The 18,860-nt window shown below is 44.0% G+C and overlaps 1 protein-coding gene across 1 annotated transcript in view; it reads left to right on the forward strand.

Annotated features, from left to right (window-relative positions):
* The first annotated feature begins 435 nt into the window (after nucleotides 1-435).
* Nucleotides 436-18,860, forward strand: part of LOC114787786 (sickle tail protein-like) — a 53,920-nt gene continuing 35,495 nt past the window's right edge. The window contains 1 exon segment of the mRNA XM_028975645.1: nucleotides 436-1,052. Within this exon segment, the coding sequence (XP_028831478.1) occupies nucleotides 839-1,052 (214 nt within the window). The 5' untranslated portion in view covers nucleotides 436-838.

The raw sequence follows: 18,860 nt of genomic DNA on the forward strand, positions 1-18,860 counted from the left end.
GAGAGACTGGATTTTATGCTGTAGCTCTTGCTTCTCCATTAGGACTGGTGACAGTGATGTTGACTTTTTTTTTTTGCATTTTGCGTATTGTACATACACAGTATATGAAGTCTGTGCGAGAGTGACCGCACGATGCTGTATGACTGAAACCCACCGCCTCTCCCCACCCCACCCCCCCACCCCCCTGAGAGGCTTAGCTGCAGCCCCTGGTCTGCGTGCGCTGCAGTAGCTAGGCAGCTGTGAGGCAGCGCTCATCTCTCCTGCCTCGCTCCGAATTACGCTGCCGCTGTCATCCTGCAGATTAGGGGTCGGTGCTTTCCGTGCCTGGGACCTTGTATAGTGATTTGTGGATGAGCTAGGGGGCGTGGCTGTGTGAGAGAGTGAGAGAGTGAGAGAGAGAGAGAGAGAGAGAGAGAGCACACCGTGAACTGGACAGCAGTGTGGGAGATGTACTGAGTTTGGAATAGAACGGGCGTGGAGTGCGGTGACAGGGAGCGGTCACATGACACACGTGGGACACGAACAGAGGAAGAGGAAACAGCCTTGAAGCCTTTCAGCTGCCAAGTTTCCATCCTGAAGTCACAGCAGCTCCTGGATACTGGAATGTCAGAGGAACATCCTGATGAGTTCTGAAGGAGACATGGTCCCAAGCATGGGTGCCATCGTCCGCAGAGGAGTCCAGAATCTCATTTTAAGGTGTGGAGTTTAACTTCAAACATTCCCTTCACCTGTAACTCCTCCCCAGCCTGGGTGGTACCAGTACCAGAGGAGCAGAACTCAGTTGGCAGGAACGCTGGAGTACCTCTCAGGAAGCCTCCCCTGGAAAAAAACGGGCAGGATGTCCAAACCATCTCGTTTGGCCAGGCCCTCCAAGCAGTCGCCTGGTTATAAGGAGCCCCTGGGCAGCCGCTCGCACATGCTGAGTGTGGGGGAGAGGCTGATGAGGGCAGGCAGTGAGGGGAACCTAGTGAGACCCCGAACCCCCCAGCAGCAGCAGCAGCAGTCCAGTGTCCAGGGGGACGCGGTGAAGAGGGGCTCACATCTGTCCTCAGGTAAAGGAACCAGCTCATTTTTCAACACAAGCTTTCTAATACACTGTTTTGCCCAGTTTGTCAGTGTGTGTGTGTGTGCGTGTGTGTTTGTGTGTGTGTTAGTGTGTTTTGAATCCTTTGAGAATCCTCTCATACATGTTTATGATGATCACACTCAGTTTCTCACATTCCTACACAGTCAGTAAAGTGCACCTACACAAACACACACACACACATATTTGATTTTGTCTTTGTCAGAAGTTAGATTAAACTGTCCATCTGAATCATAAATTAGAACATCTGTGTCATAAAGGTGTTATCAGCATCTTCTCTTTTTAACAACTAAATTTAACCCTGCTCCTATTTTTTATTTACATAAATGTAATTTTTATTTTACATAGAAATTACATACAAAAAACAAAAGATAGATATAAAAATAGATCCTTATTTTGTAGAAGGGACCAGTAACCAATTTGGTCACATACACATACACACACAGTGTATCTCAGTATGGAGCAGCACAGCAGCTGTTGCAGACAGGCATCCTCAGTAGTCCTTCCACTACATCAACATCAAAGTCCACCTAAACATTGCTGCATAACGTTCATCGCAACATTAATATTCAACGTAATCCTCAAACTCCCTCCTCTAGCATGTTACATCCTCTGTGGCATCAGGTTTTGCATGATGTGTAGGTGAGAGCTGCCATGACTTGTCATTGCCTTCATACATTCTTTCATTATATTTTACCAGTGGTCGTCTATGAATTTTGTTATGTAATGTGTATGCGAATACTTCGTCTTTTAAATACACTGTGCATACGCCTCCTCACCAAAATCCGACCAGCTTCAGTACGTCTTGTCCTCAGTGGCTAACTCCATAATTCTTGCCCTTGTAGTTGATAAGATGGCTGAGCATATGACAGCAAAAAGTGGCACAGACTACACTAGTCCTGCCAGACCTCCCGATACACACCTTAATACACCACACACTCATGCCTTCAGTAAAGGTATGCCCTTCAGTAAATTATTATTTTTTTTATTACAACGCATACCACATACAATCCCCACTTAACACAGTATACACATAGGAAAAATATCATAATAATAAATACTGAAGAAATACTGTGATGAAGTGCACTCTGCCTTCATCCATCACTGCACACCATCATAACACCATCATTTGTTCAAACCACACAGTGGCGCGGCGATTAGCGGCCTAGCATTCAAGGTTGAGAGTTTGAATCCTGGCTCTGAGTTTGCATGCTCTCCCCATGTTAGTGCCGGTTCCTGCCAGGTTCTCCGGTTTCCTCTCACCATCCAAATTCATGCAGAATAGATGAATTGGTGACTCAGTGGGTGTGTGTGCACGCCATGTGGTGGGTTGGTGCCCTGCCCTGTGCTCAGGTTGGGCTCCAGCGTTGGACTAAGCATTTACGTAAAGACGGTAAGCTTTAAGAAAGAAAGAATTGTAATACCCCTTTACTGCACCATAAAAAAATCAACATAAGTTTGTCACCACATGCCATCATATAACACAGTATGTACAAAGAACACAAAAAGGATCATGATAACAATAATAATTTAAAAAAGAGGGACCAACAACGAAAGATAGAACATTGAAATGACTCATTCTGAAGAGCCGTAGAAGCTTTGTAATCAACTGAAAAGAAAAATATTATTATCCAGACAGCTTACAACATCACCATCAATATGTGCATCTGAAGTCGGTTTTGAAGAATCCCGTGTTATAATACAAAACCATGTGATTACTCAGCAAAGACACACAGCTGGGTCCCCAGAGAGCCACCTGTGTTAAGTACAGCGAATGGGCGCCTGCTGCGGGACCTTGAGCGAGGTCATTACATTAGTGGGTGAGGCAACAGCTGATTTACCGCCCTGCAAAGTGCTCCAGTAGAGGAAGTCCGTCTAGAAGCCTGCAGCAAATCTTCTCCACTGACCCCAGGTTTGACTTAGTCCCGTACGCACACCAAGGGCCTTTGTTCGACTCAATTGCCATAACTCAGGTTGCAGCCGTTATGCCCACCTAGCCCACCGAGCACCGTGCACATCAGCTCTGAAGTGTCTGCGCGTTCCTGCAGCAGTAATGCCACCAGGTGGTGCACAGACTGCTATTACAGTGACAAATTCAAATCATCAATGTCATGCAGAGGGACACAATTCTTTTTTAGCCCACCAAGCTTTTAAACTTATAGCCAACTGAGTAGGTATTAAATGTTAGACTGAAAATATGTACAGCACCTCCCCTGTACTTGTGAAGGTTCTGGATAACCTGAATCGCAGGCTTTTCTGTACACCCCCAGCCAGGCCCAAGGCCATACGCAGTGTCACAGCTGTCACAAAGTCACTTTACTGCTGAAGCACAAGTTTCTGCAAGTTCAAGCACACACACACACATGCAGAGAAAAAGGTGTTATTTTTCTCATTTCCCCAAAAGACATCACCAGTCCTCACAGCCCATCACAGATACACATGACATTTCCGCTGGCTGGATGAGCCCGGCTGATGTTCAGTTGAGCCCATCGCCTGGGAGGCTCCGTGTTCACTGGAGAGAGAAAACGAAGAACAAGAAGAGGAATTTCCCTCAAAAGCTCTCTAAACCCGAGAGTGGCCCAGATACATCCCACACCTCCAGCACAGCCTTCTCCCATGATCCTTTTCCTGTGACTGCATCTGCACCTCAGCTGGCGGCTTACAAAAGAAGGCTCAGGACATTTTACTCTTCAGTTTCACTACATTTGACATCTTGGGGATAACATTGTTATCATCCCCGTCTTCACTGTGACCAAGGAGTAAAACATTCAGTGAATTCTGAAATTCTGAATTAAAATATTTTTCTTTCCTGTGTGGACAAGAAACATAATCACATTCACACTAGGCTTTCTTTCTATTTTGCCCGATAATGTCAATCGTGCAGGCTGTCTTGGCTGTCAGGCATTTTTTCACCACTTATTTTTATAGCAACAAATAGTTATCATTAACTATATAGTGTTAATAGTTATCAGTTAACTATATAGTGGTTTCACTATAAGAGTGATGTCTGCTGAACGAGGAGCATGAGGGGAAAGACAGGACGCAGGACAAATGACAAATTGTTTTGAATAGGTGCTGAAGCGCCCAGTTTTTATTAATGTATGTTGTCACTGCTAAATACCTATGAGATTCTGCAGTTTAGGGCATTTCTTTTACAAAAATGTACATAGCTAACACTAGCAAATTTTTCTACAATCTGTACAATTCAGTTTTTAAAAATCTGAAAAAACTGATTTTGTGCTCTGAGATTGGTCACATTGTAGGTGGGAAATGGTATATTATCCACTCTATGCCCCATATTACATACAATCACAGGGGCTCGGAATCAAAGATCCCAATATAATTAATTACTGCACCTCGTGTAGAGAAGTGACTGTTTCAGAGGGAGAATTTACTTCACCCTGTATAGCAATGTGTGAATGACGTGTGTAATGATGGCATCTCTAGCGCTTAACTGACACTCTCTGAGCAGATTGCAGTTTTTGGCAGGGGACCGCGGCCCATTATCTGGGTTTCAGGCTCGTTTTTGGCCCTTTGATGCCCCATTTTCCCCTGCAGTTTGAGCATATGCCCCTGCTTATCTGGCTGTGCCATCTCGGGTTTATTTCAAACTTGACAAATAATGCTGCAAAAATCATTAGTCACATGTGTAATATGGAAAAAAACACAGTTTGACTGAATCAGATGTCTGCGGTGAATGTTGATGTCAGCGAACTGTGGGCTGGAGACGATTGTTGCTATGATTGCTGTTCCCTGCTCAGTTACTGTGGGAAATGGCCTCTATTACACCCCCCCCTCTCCAGACAAGTCTTCTGGAACACTGAATCGGGTTGTCTTTTTTCGTCTATATTGACTGAACACTTCATAGCCTTCTAGAGAAACACATCAGTGAATGGGAATCTGTGACTTGTTTCTTTAGGTGTGTGTTTGTTCTTGTTCTTAAATCTTATTGAAAACCTAATGAATAGAATAGTGAGGACTATTATTTTCTATTATTTTTAAATCAGATATCCTATACAGAAAGGTAGTTACATATTTATATAATATAGATACAAACACGGAGTGCAAACATGGAGTCAAAACTGGCAGGAAGGGTCCAAAGTATTTGATATATCGTATATATCATGCATGTTACATGTCCAAATCCAGTTCTTGAAGTCAGTTCTCCTAGTTAGTTATGCATTCTGGTTGGCCACAGAGGTTTTAAACTTGACTCACTGGTAGCGGAAGACAGGAGAAATCTGCAGTACCTGGATCTTGGAGGTTCTGATAAAGATTGAACTAATCTCTTTGCGTGTGTGTCAGTGTGTGAGTGTGCATGCATAAAAAACTATATATTACAAAGCTACACTCATGCAACTGGCACGTAATCCCAATTCAGTGGGAGATTTACACCGAGGAACATTTCGTGCACTTTCCTGGGACCCCAAAGACTCGTTAATGAGTGTGACACGAAAATCTCGGCCCTCACACAAGATAATGAGCAACTGAGTAACACTTTTAATCAGAGTTGTGGGGATCGTGTGCGTATGAAGCCCTGCGAGTGTAATCACGTGAGTGAAAATCGGGTGAGAGCGCTGTGCGCGCACGCTCATCACCGGGGAGAACAATGTCGACCGAGATGGAACGGGATCCACGGTTGTGGCATCAGTAACGCAGCACGCAAATACAACGAGCTGCTTGTCTCGTTACGTACAAATATCATTAAAGCGCTGCCGTGCGGCTGAACAGAGTTCGGTCTGGTTCTCTCACTGAGTTGCATAATGTCCATAGCTTTGCTCCCCAGAGTGTCCATGTAATTCAGCAATTACTCCAATCTCCTTGTGTCACTACTCCAGCATAATCCACGGGAAATGATTTGGTCCGACAGCTGCGTGGTTTCATCCAGAGTGTAAAATCGTTCCGGACCAATCCCACATCCCAGAGTTCCTCCCGCTGCATTCCTGAGCCGCCTTCCTCAATATTTTTCTCAGCTCCCTTACCTTAACGTGCTCTCTGCTGAACACAAATGCCCACATGCACTCACCCAACACTGGATTCCTTGCTGGAACCGATTTTCGGGGGAAGTCTGTTTGACAGCGTTGAGGCATGCAGCGGTAAGGGGTCAGGGGTCAGTTGCCCATTAGCTCTTTCTATTTCAGACAAACATAATTAGGAGATAATCCCCTTTTTCTTTAACTCCCAGGAACTGCTGGTCTGCAAAGCAAACAGCGGGAAAACCTCCAGTTCACTCCCCAATCATGTCTACAACTCCTCCTCATGCCCCTGGGGACCCAGAACTCTGCACGCCTGCCCCCTCTCATCACATGCTCATCAAAGTACCATTCACCTGAGATAGTCAAGTGATGTCTATGAAAATCAGGGTTATATATCGGCCAGTGTGTAGATTATGATTTTAAGTTAATTTTATTTACGAAAGTGAAGTGATTGTCATTGTGGTGGTAGTAGCCTAGTAGGTAACACACTCGCCTATGAACCAGAAGACCCAGGTTCACATCTCACTTACTACCATTGTGTCCCTGAGCAAGACACTTAACCCTAAGTTGCTCCAGGGGGGGACTGTCCCTGTAACTACTGATTGTAAGTCGCTCTGGATAAGGGCGTCTGATAAATGCCGTAAATGTAAATGTGAAACACTGCAGCACAGCACACGGTGACACAATGAAAAGTGTCCTCTGCTTTTAACCATCATGACAGGGGCCCGGGGAGCAGTTTGTGGGGACGGTGCTTTGCTCAGTGGCACCTTGGTGGCACCTTGGCGGCAACCTTCATAACCTGCAACCTTCAGATTACGGGGCCGCTCCCTTAACCGCTAGGCCACCAGTGCCCCAGGCACGGGTTTCAGTAATTTCCCTGTCCTCGTGATGCTGAACTGCAGTGATGTGCTTTTCAGTCTCTTCATTTGCAAGGTTTGCCAAGAAAAGTAGTGATGGCGGAATGCACACATTGACATATATGCTGGCATCAACATTTATATTTATAATGTATTTTTTTTTGACAGTCATCCAAATCTGCACTGGAACGTGTTAGACAGTGTCACGTCTACGGACTTATGGGGGAAGGAAGCGCAGAGGTCTGACATACTGGGAACGGGTTTTATTAATAAACAATCAATAAACACAAATAAACAAAGGCGCGGTGGCCAAGAACGGGAAATAAAAGAGGAGAACTCAAACGAGCCCGCAGGCGTGTGGCGATTGCCAGAACTCAAAAATACACAACCTTACATACGTGCACTAAGGTCCACTAAAATGTCGTCCCTTTGGAAGGGGCGGAATTCTGCGGTCTATATGCACCGTCAGGATTGGCCACCGGTGTTGAGACCAGCTGCAGTCAATCCTGACAGACAGATTCAATTTTGTATCTTAAATAAGTAATTTCAAGCAAGTTGCTTTTTTATAAATAGAATATGTTGTTTTTGAATGCATGTAACCAAATTCCATTCCCAACTCCCAACATTCCCAACATTTGTTAGAATGTGGTTTTGTTGTGCTGGTTTGTTTCTTTGCTTTTGTTTCAATCCAGGTTATATATCTGCTATATCTCCAATAATTTCTCATAGCCAGAAAAAAAATAGCAGTTTTCTGACTTCCCTGGCCTCACTACCTGTGTCCCATGTTTTTGCACTTCATGTAGCCCAGTGTGTCTGTGTCACACACATGCGCTTGTTGGTCTGTAACCTTGTTTAAATGTTAGCACCAGGTTCCAGAGAAACTGTCTAACATGTATGGAGCTAAAATGACAATCAAGCTCAACTTCAACTTCATTGTGCTGCTTTCAGTCAAATTTAGGTTTTTCTTGAATTTGTCTTGATTTTGATACTCTTTCAGGTATTTGTCAGGCACTGACAAATGAAAGCTGTGAACACCACACCGTATCTGATGCAGATAGTGATTTTATTTCCACATCACATGAACAAACAAGCAAGCAATCAAATCGCAATTGTCATTTTATGGTAAATGCTTAATCATCTATGTTCCCTCTATATTCATAACCAACACACCAAGTGTGCATGGCTCAGCCCTACAGATCATATCGGATATGCGAAGTATATAGAGGTGCCTTAGATTATTTGTAATGCAAAATGTGACTCTGAAATGTGCTGAGCTGAGTTTTTGTGGCCTCAATTTTCTGGTTGCAGTTTCATGTGTCCTCTTACGAGATTGACAGGTCTAGACATGGGGGTTAAAACAAAAGCTGCTGTAGCCACATCTCCCTCTGAACTTTCATCTTCTCTTGGCTAACCACACTAGCTCTGAGTCCCGCCTGTCTCTGGGAAGACTGTCTTGTCAGTCTCGTTTCTGGGAAGGTGCTGTTAGTCACCCCCGCATAGTGATTCAGCTTTCTCATCTAGACTGAGGTGCTGCCAAATCATTGCCTAAAATGAAGGCAATGCCTTTTACAGGTAACTGCAGACACATGGCCACTTGATGAAAACCAGAGACCGAATCGCTAGCAATATGTGCAGTGTGCAGCGGTACTTTTTAAGATCCTTAACTCGCTTCCTTGCACAAGCACGCACAATAAACCTTCTCAGATGACAGGAGAAAGGAAACAAGAATATAAGTCTGAGCTGCATCAGTGTTTCTCAATATATAAGCACCTGATCTTCTTCACAGCCAGTAGATGAAACCAATCCCACTGAAATAAATGGATCATAACTCAAGTCCAGTTGGTCTGAGGTAATGAGATGACCAGGCTCATAACAATAATGTCTGACTTTGCAATGTTGTTTGGTGTCCTCAGAGGAGAAATCATCCATAGAAAACACACTTAGCTGCCTGAGGGAGTGTGAAAGAGGAGGAGGTTTAGACAAATGGGGAGGTGTAGATGGACAGGTGTGCTTGTTCGGGCAGAGGAGGTAAAGGTCAGCTCCATCTGTGGGTGCTGTCTCCACTTTGGCTCCCCTGTCCTGTTTGTCCAGCTCCCAGGCAGCCCAGCCTGACAACAATCATCTGCTACAGATTCCATATTACTGGCTGAGGGATCGGCGGTGGCCCTGAAAACAGCAGCAAGGACTCAACGATTGGTTTCAAATAAACACCCCACTCTTTGTAGGCTTTTGCGATGGATCTCCCGCATACTGGTCGAATGAGTAGAGGAAGGCTGCATTGTTCTCCTGCCTGCTGGTTGTTGGAAAAAAGGTGGAAATTACAGTCACCAGTCAGGAACGCTTTGTAATGGGTAAAGATTTTGCTGTGATTTCCCCCCATTACGCCAGACCAGAGTGTGTGTAGTATTGATGTGAAATGGCCCGTGGCTATGACTTCACAGTGTATGCTGTGAAACGTGTGAAAAACCTTTTGCTGGAGGCCAAGGAGGCACATTAACACATTCCTCACTTCTTTCCACCAGAAAAAAAATCCCTGGACAGAACAGCAAACCCCTTTAGCATTGTGCCAATCACCAATTCACAAATACATGATTTATTTTCAGGGATGAATCCACAGAAAACCAGCAAGAGTAGGCCCGACCATTGCAGAATCACGTCATTACATCACTGGTGACATGTCTGTTCATTTCACACTGAAACTTTGTTTGGTATTGAAGGGCTACGGCGAAAAAATCAAACTAATTCCAATGAGTAATATTTTATACAACAGTTGCTTGTAAAACACTAGGGAATAGGGAGGTTTTGTCATTGAGCTTGCCCAAACCCCTGCTTAACTATGGCATAAATAAAGAGGATCACTTATTACAGTTATTACATAATAACTCATATTTAATCTACTTTGGACTATTTACACTAATACATTGAATTCATTGATCAGTGGAACATGTTTTGTTTAGTAATATATATGTTTAGTAATTGTAATTAAAGGGGTGGCTAAGATAGTTACATAAACTATATAAACATGGTTATTTTGAGTCAGTGTGTGGTATGTGCTTGCAAAACTTAGAATACACACCAAATTATTATCAGCACTGTAAAACAAATTCTATGCTTCTCCCATCTACGCTATCTCTAAAGCCATGTGGATGTTTTAACGGAGGCTGTCAAATGAAAGTTCACATTGTACAGCATGGCAAGGTCAGGTCCAAATGCCTCCAAAGGCAACAAACCAGGCAGCAGCATCAGATCAAAACCTAGACAGCCACATGATTTCCTCAACTGTCCCCTTCCTGAAGAGATCTGTCCATTCTCCTAAACGTCTCTATATGTGGCCCTCTGTCACTGCTGCCATTTTCATCCATTTTGTGATGCTCTGTGCTCCGTGTGATGCAATGTATTATGAGAAGTAAAATTAATATAACGGTGACTAACACAATGAAGGTAAAATACTAATCTGGTAAAAGCAGAAGCTCTTCAAATTTGCATTCAAATGTACTTGATACTTCAAAAGTATAAATAGTAAAAGTGCAGTGATTTTCTTATTTACATTTACAACATTTACAATGATTTTCAGGGACAGTTACATTTACAGGGACGGTCCCCCCCGAGCAACTCAGGGTTAAGTGTCTTGCTCAGGGGCACAATGGTAGTAAGTGGGGTTTGAACCTGTGACTTTGTGGTCTTCTGCTTCGTAGGTGAGTATGTAGCCAGTATTCAGTGGCCACTACCACTGAATTTTGCTGAATCTACTCACTTTAGAACCAAAGTTGCTAATGTCACTCTTGGCACAGACAGTCTTCTGTCACAATGATCACAAGTGGTAGTAGCCTAGTGAACCACTCGCCTATGAACCAGAAGACCCGGGTTCGAATCCCACTTACTACCATTGTGTCTCTGAGCAAGACACTTAACCCTGAGTTGCTCCAGGGGGGCTGTCCCTGTAAATACTGATTGTAAGTCGCTCTGGATAAGGGCATCTGATAAATGCTGTAAATGTAAAAAGTGCAACAATGTGATCTCCATTAAAGAGAACTTACTATGGTTAGTGGAAGTAATTGGAAGTACTTTTACAAGTAGTGTTATAATCACTAGCATAAACATGCCATAATTTCTGTATTTCCCAAATAACGTCCAATAAGAGTTTAATTTATTATATGCTATGATTCGATGAAGTTAAAAGTAAGGCATTTGACTTTGTAGTGATGTTGAAGTAAAGTGTTTTAGGAAAGTAGTGCTCCATAAAAAATCCTACTTAAGTGATAGAACAGTCACCTATGTCATTGAATGCTGGAGCTGGTATTCGTGTGCACATCTATACTGAATGATCAACACCCAATGGCGTCCATGCAAATTTAGCAGCTTGGCATGTCAGGAATGACCCTTTTCATAAGAGTGAAACACAAGAAGAGCAAAGTGAATGAGAAATCTGCCTTGCAACCACAGTACAATTTTCCTGGGTCGGGCTACACCTATCTGCGGAATCGGAGCGCGCTCCCTCGCTCATTCGCTGTGTAGTGAACCGTTGCTGCGCAGCCGAGCAGCCATCCCGCTCCAGGGCACGAGTGAACTAGATCAATCAGCTCGGCTTTGTCAACCCGGGAGAGCCCTCCGCGCCTCCTCCTTACATCTGTGCCTCCCCTGCGCTGTGCACTGTTCGTCTGGCCTGTCACGCGCGAGACCCAAGGTGTCACATCCTTTTGGCAGGCACTTCATTTCATGTCAGTACAACCGCTGGCCTCCTGTGATCCGGTCAATATACGCAGCTTTGCGCTTCAAAGTTGTGTCTGAGATTGAGTTCAAAAACGTAGGCCTGTAATCCAAGTTCAGAGGAGGATATCAGGTTATTGAAAAGCTCTGTGTCACCTCAGGATGTACAGTTGGAAACACGAGGAACAGTTTATGGGAAACATGTATAACACTAAGCCCAGGAGTCAAGTGCTAAATATAGTCCATGTGGCTCGTAGAAGGACTAAAACAAAGACTCACACATTCACTCAGTGACCCAAGGCTCTAAGAAAGGGAGTTTACCAAAGATTTGTGAGCAGCTCTCCTTGAAGCAGTAGCGAAGCTTATGTAATATTAAAAATTTTCCAGTGTTATTGAAAACTGAATGTAAAGGTCATTGTGGTTTATTAAAAATGAGCACGTCATTAAAGACATAGTCTCCTCTCTGCTAGAGAAACAGGCAGGATGGGGCCGGATCTGTAATGTCTCTGTTGCTTATGTGCGCTGAAAGGTTTGCCTGATATTAAATGCCAGTGATTCCCGTAAGAGGGCCGTGAGCGTGTTTCACTATCACATGCTAAATACTAAATGTCTTCCATGGCCAGAGTGCCTGGTCATATCTTTGGCGAAAGCATAAAAAATGTAAAAGTTCATGAGTGTGTTTGTGAGTTCATGAGTGTGTTTGTGTGGTACACAGCATATTAGAAGAGTGTGTTGACAGCATTGTCCATTAAGTTTCGGCTTGAAGGGCTTGTTTAATGGGGCAGTGGTGGCCTAGCGGGTAAGGATGCGGACCTGCAATCCAAAGGTATGAATCCCGAGCCGCCAAGATGCCACTGAGGTGCCACTGAGCAAAGTACCATCCCTTTGGTTCCTATTGGTTGTTGCCAGAATTGCATTGTCTCACGTTAGATAAACTTATTTTCAAATTCAACCTGGCCATGTTTTTATCATCTGTCCATGAATCTCACATGCTTCAGATGCTCAAGTAAACTGTTATTCGCATTGTCTGTAATAGACTGCCGCTTCTTGAACAGCTCTTTGGTTAGGAGAACAAAAAAGGGCATCAGGATAGCATGCAAATGAAGACAAGGTAATACAATTTCGGAAAAGAGGATCCTTAGGCTCTGGCTTCATACTGGGCTGAAGTCAGAATCATGTTCTGGACTTCAGCTTAGATGAAACTTTCATACTCTTCCACTTGATGTTTAAGAATGCATGGCACACAATGTTCACATTCAGCTTCCTGTAGCTGCAGCTGAAAACACACTGAAGTTTTCCCATTAAGAAAACATGAATAAAGGTTAGTGAAGTGCTGATTTGCAGGGAAATGGTGGGTGTCTGCAAGTTCACAGAGTGAAACCTGTTCCTCCTACCTTCAGTTTCATGCAGAAATAGTGGGGAAGGGCAGCATCAGAAGCAAGAGTTCCAGCAGCACAGCAGTGCCCAAAACCATTTTTAAAAGGAATGTGCACATACAGTGCATGTGCAAAGAATTCATAGTGCATCACTTAAACATTTTTGCACATGTACTGTACATAAGTATTCACAGCCTTTGGCATGAAGCTCAAAATTGAGCTCAGGTGCCTCCTGTTTCCCCTGATCATCCTTGAGATGTTTCTGCAGCTTATTTGGAGTTAACCTATGGAAAAAAACAGTTGATTGGACATGATTTGGAAAGGCCCACACCTCAGGTTGATGGTTCAGTTGATAGTTCATCAACACATAGCACAGTGACTCAAAAACCAGCAGTAGTCTATCTAGAGCTGGTCGGCCACCTAAACGTAGTGATCAGGAGAGAAGGGCCTTAGTCAGGGAGGTGACCAAGGTCACCCTGTCAGCATTCCAGAGGTCCTCTGCGGGCAGAGGAGAACCTTCTAGAAGGACAATCTCTGCAGCAATCCACCAATCAGGATTATATGGTAGAGGGACCAGACAGAAGCCATTCCTTAGAACAAGGCCCATGGCAGCCCTCCTGGAGTTTGCCAAAAAGCACCTGAAGGACTCTCAGACCATACAAAATTATGAATAGACAAAGATTGAACTCTTTGGTGTGAATGCCAGGAGTCACTGCTCATCACCAGGTCAATATCCCTACAGCGAAGCATGGTGGTGGCACCATCATGCTGTGGGTTGTTTCTCAGGTGCAGGAACTGAGAGACTAGTCAGGATAGAGGAAAAGATGGCTGCAGAAATGTACACACACATCATGGATGAAAACCGTCTCCAGAGCACTCTTGAACTGGTGGCGACGATTCATCTTTCAGCAGGACAATGACCCTAAGCACACAGCCAAAATAGGAGTGGCTTCAGGACAACTCTGTCCTTGAGTGGCCTATCCAAACCTTAGACTTGAATCGGATTGAACATCTCTGGAGAGATCTTAAAATGGCTGTGTACTGACGGTTCCCATCCAACCTGATGAAGCTTGAGAGGTGCTGCAAAGAGGTGAAACTGGCCAAGGATAGATGTGCCAACAGATGTGCATCATATACAAAAAGACTTAAGGCTGTTATTGCTGCCAAAGGTGCATCAAACAAGTACTGAGCAAAGGCCGTGAATACTTATATACATGTGATTTCTCAGATTTTTCATGTTGTCATTTTTAGTGCTGAAAAACTAAGAGAAGAAAATTCATTTTTTGAAATGTCACCAACTCAACTCAAAAACATTGGAAGAATGGATAGCTTGATGTTTTGCTACATTGGACATATCTAAAATAAAAACAGTGATTTGTGGATCGAAATAAATTTTAAATCTAACTAGATTCCCAGCTGAAGTATCTCCTCAGGAAATGGTGTCAATTTCTGTTTTCCAGTTAGGCAGGTGTAACACAATCCACCTCCTCAGAGGCGTTGGTCGTGCTGTTTTTCACCAGGGGTCACAGCCAGGGTGGGTCGCTGGACGAGTCAGGGGCATGTGTGTGTTGCGAAATGCGAGGATGAAGTCACTCACCCGTTTCCAGCCTGGGCTCCTTTGTCCAGAGTGGAGTGGAGTAGGAGACTCAGGAAGAAGACGCCACACCTTTGTTAGAGACGAGTGCTGCAGAGGATATCCCCCTTTCAACACACACCTACAGCTGCACTCACACACACACACACACACACACACACACACAGAAATTGTGTAAGTTCCAAGAAACTAAACGACTTCACATTCTCACACAGTTAGGGAGTTTTCTGTACTCCTCTCTCTGTGACACACACACAGAGTTAAATAAACATTGTGTGTGTGTGCGTGTGCGCCGAAGTCATTGAAGAGCTGGGTGGTGTGTGACAGGAAGGGGACATTGTTGGAGCTCAGCGCTCACAGTTAGCTGGTGGACAGACACACAGGCTGTGGGCACAGAGAGGGTGGTACAGAGTAAAGCCCCTGAGGTGCCTCTAGTGACACCAGTACAGGAGTGAGTGACAAGCTCGTGGCAGGACAGCAGAGGGACTTTGGGTGAGCAACTGGAAATCCCCTCTCTCCATTTTCTCTTATGTTTTCAGTTTAACGGGATGTTTGTACAGTATGAATGTACAAGGCTCTGGGATATCGCTCCAGGTGTATCTTAGGATGAGATAAACTTTACCAACAGGGTGCAAAAGAGTGACGTCTAAGCCAGGAGTGTGCGTGTGTCCACATTTGTGTGATGCAGGGCGTCTAGTCCCAAGAAAACTGTGCGTGTGCAGTGTGCACTTGAGGACTTGTTCATGCCACTGCACTGTTCTGAAAGCTGATGGGGTGGTTTTTTTTATGAGCACCACTTAAGAGAACCGAGGAGATAGAGTCCATATTGATCTGGAGCATAATTAAAAGAGCTCTGTGGCAGCATGGCAGCTGTAGTCCGGTGGGACGGACGAAAGGTTTCAATATCAGACTGCTTCGAGCTGCTCACGGCTCACGACCACCCTGGCTCGAAAATCTGGAAGGTTTAAACCGACATTCCAGAAATGTCTTTTTTTTTCTTCTGGCCAGCCGTCTGGCAGCCTGACGTTCTCCGTCCAGTTCCCCTTACCATAAATGCGTATTTATTCATGGAATGAGCCCAAATACCTCCTCGTGTTTCTCTGAACACTTTTCGAAATTCATTTACTCTGGGCCACTGTGGACAGTTCCCATGTAGCACTTTGATGGTGAGAGACATCTTTACCGCAAGTTTCCCAAGAAGAACCTCTGCGTTGGCTGTAGTCAACATATTTCTGCAGGATTTTGTGCATTTGTTTTTTTTTTTGTCAGTGAGGTATTTGCTGAAATGTAAATCACTTGTGAATTGGCCCCTGCTCTTCTTAATACTAACAGTCCAGCTGTAGACAGCGTTGGCAGGCCCAGCACTGAGGCTAAATAAAGCTTGTTATAAAAAAAAAAAAGCTGGCCAATGAGAGTTAATTGTTTTCGGTGGTCTGCTGAAATGCTGATGAGGGATCACAGGCCAAATCTTTTGAGCCGTATTGTTTGTGTCGCGGGCTCGGTGCGGGGGGGCTGTTCTGTCCAGAGCACATTCCTCGGGTCTGCTGACCAGCGTTTCTGCTTAGGGGTGCTGCCAGTCCTGCCAGTGCTGAGCCGGAGCCAAAACGGGACTGCAGACTCAGCAGAGACGGTACCAGTTGAGGGGGTCTCAGCATGAGGTCTCCCATTCTGGTGGTGAGGGAAACGTTGTACACCTGAATCTGTGCTAACTGCTCCAACGTGTGACCGTAGGTCAGGTAAACAAACGTATGCTCAGCGTCTGGATAAATTGTGGAGCAATGGCCATATTCACTGCCCTGCTCAGTCGTTTTGGATTGGGTGAAACTGTACTGTGCCTAATTTTGAACTCCATAGTCCTTAGAGGCCGAAGAATGAAACTCAAGAACAAAAAAATCTACTAAACATGGGGTGGTTTTAATCTCTCATGTATCACTGCCACACGTTTATTCACATTCTTTCTATCAGCAGCTTTGTTGAACAGGTTTGACAAGGAAACGTGTAATAGATTTGGTGTGAAGGGATGCAGCTCCCCAATATGTCAGCAAAATTACACAGGCTATATTTCCTTTATATTCAAGGCATTTGGCAAACTCCCTTATCCAGAGCGACTTACAACATGCTTTCATGGTTCCAAGAATGCAGACAAAGAATGCAGAGAATTTGTGTTTAAATCTAATTTGTACCCCCCTTTTCCAGCACAAAATGTCCTCTTAAAAATAATCTTAATATCCTAAAATGCAGTTATATTCTCATCATTACAGGACCTTAGTCACACTCGTGGCCTTGCAGTGACATTTTAAAGCAGAAAATGAGTCACGCCTGTCAGAATGTGATTTGTCCTGTGTGGTCAGGAGAGGGTCTTATCCTTAAAGAAGCAGAAAAGCCTGATGTCATTTGCCTCTGTAGTTGATGAGCCTGCATAAAAACACTGTTAAGCTGCCCATGCCAGGTCTCTCTGTAGCATCCCCCAAATGCCCCTTTATCTGCATGGAGTCTAAAAAATATGCATTTAGTCAAAGATTAATTTCCCACCTTGTGCATGATCTTATATAACCTCACCACAGCCACCATTAAACTCATGAAAGGATTAATCCCATGAATGTTCATAGGATTCTATACTTGAGAGGACAACCTCACTTGCGGGTTTGGCATGGTGGTCACGTTCTGGTGCAGATCTTATAGTGCCACCCATCATTCTAATGATTTTACTTGTTTATTCAATGTAAATTTCAGAAAACAACACAGTTCAATTACCTTGTTACCTTAAGGCTAAATACACGATGGCTCCTTTTCTCATCTGCTTGTTGGACAATCCTAGTTGTCCAACTTAAATACCACTTACAACTTCTTTTAGCTGTTCACAAAATACCACTAAAGACACTGGTAGAAACCAGACAAACTGGGGTGAACCCACATGCACATGCAAACCCCAGAGAGCACCCGCAAAGTGAAACAACACTAACATTAACAAAAGATGTAGTGCTGCAGCAGTGGTAATCGAAAGTGAAAGTGAATAGATTGTCATTGTGAAACAGTGCAGCACAGCACACGGCACACACAATGAAATGTGTCCTCTGCTTTTAACCCATCACCCTTGTTGAGCAGTGGGCAGCCCTCCTGGGACATCGTGGGAACAGCATGTGGAGATGTAGGACTTTAGGAGTGAGTAATAATAGATGGTGAGTAGGGATGGAGAGAATTTTTGTTTAAGCCCCAGAGACAGACTAGTTTGCATGAAATTTGCTTGTGAAGTGCAATGTGCTCAACACCCACTGAAAAAGAAATGCATTTTGGGATGGGTTGGTAATTGTACGTCTGGGCCTACTTTGGCTTATATTATGATCAAATCATTAATAACACTTTGTAAGTGTCTTGTCATTCAGCACAGTGACGTACAGTATATTATAGATCTATAGATCTTTATGATCTCTATGATCTATAGATTGTAAAACTGAAAACCTGTGAGGATTTCAGAATGGGTGATTGTATATACATCCTCACACAACAGTGACAACATGTGGTGCAGGACAGAACCCTGCTGTCACCGGTCATTACTGACTGTGTGCACGCAAATGACCCAGCATTCAATGATCTGACCAAGGACAGGGAAATGGGATATCCTGTCCAGGATCTGAGTGCCAATTTGAACTGCCAGGTCAACAGAATATCCCTCTGCACTCTTATAATGTCAGGAAACATGAAACAATATTCCAATAGTGCCTCCAATCTACATCAAGGATCTGAACAATACTAATTCAGTATTATTTGTTTTGGAATCTTCGCCCAAGATCCATAATGCAGAGCTCATATGAACTTGTGAATGAAGCATACCTGTAAGATAGCGCATACCTGGTACAACTGTCTCAAATATGGAACATGGTACTGAGATTTGTTAATAATGTGACCTTTGCCCTCTGTAACCCTGTAACCTCATGAATAAGCACCACAGACTCTCATTGTTATTGTTCATTAACTAAATTTCGTTCATTATTTATTTGTAAGTAAATGGAAGAAGTGCTCCTAGTAATGTTAAGCAGCACATCGTTTTAGGAGCACTTGTTTTATCAGGAAGAAATAAATCATTAAATTACATTGGAGTGCAGAGCATTTCCCGTTTCCCCAACTTTGTGACTCTCACAGACACTAGAGGGCACTGACATAAAGGCTTTGATGTGCATCAGAACTGGCACAGCACCCTCAATGTTCGCTCGGCTTCTGATTTCATGCTGCAGGTTTGACTTTGTCATTTTTAGCACAATTTGATGA

This window comes from Denticeps clupeoides, chromosome 4 (assembly GCF_900700375.1).
Source record: "Denticeps clupeoides chromosome 4, fDenClu1.1, whole genome shotgun sequence".
Taxonomy (NCBI): Eukaryota; Metazoa; Chordata; class Actinopteri; order Clupeiformes; family Denticipitidae; genus Denticeps; species Denticeps clupeoides.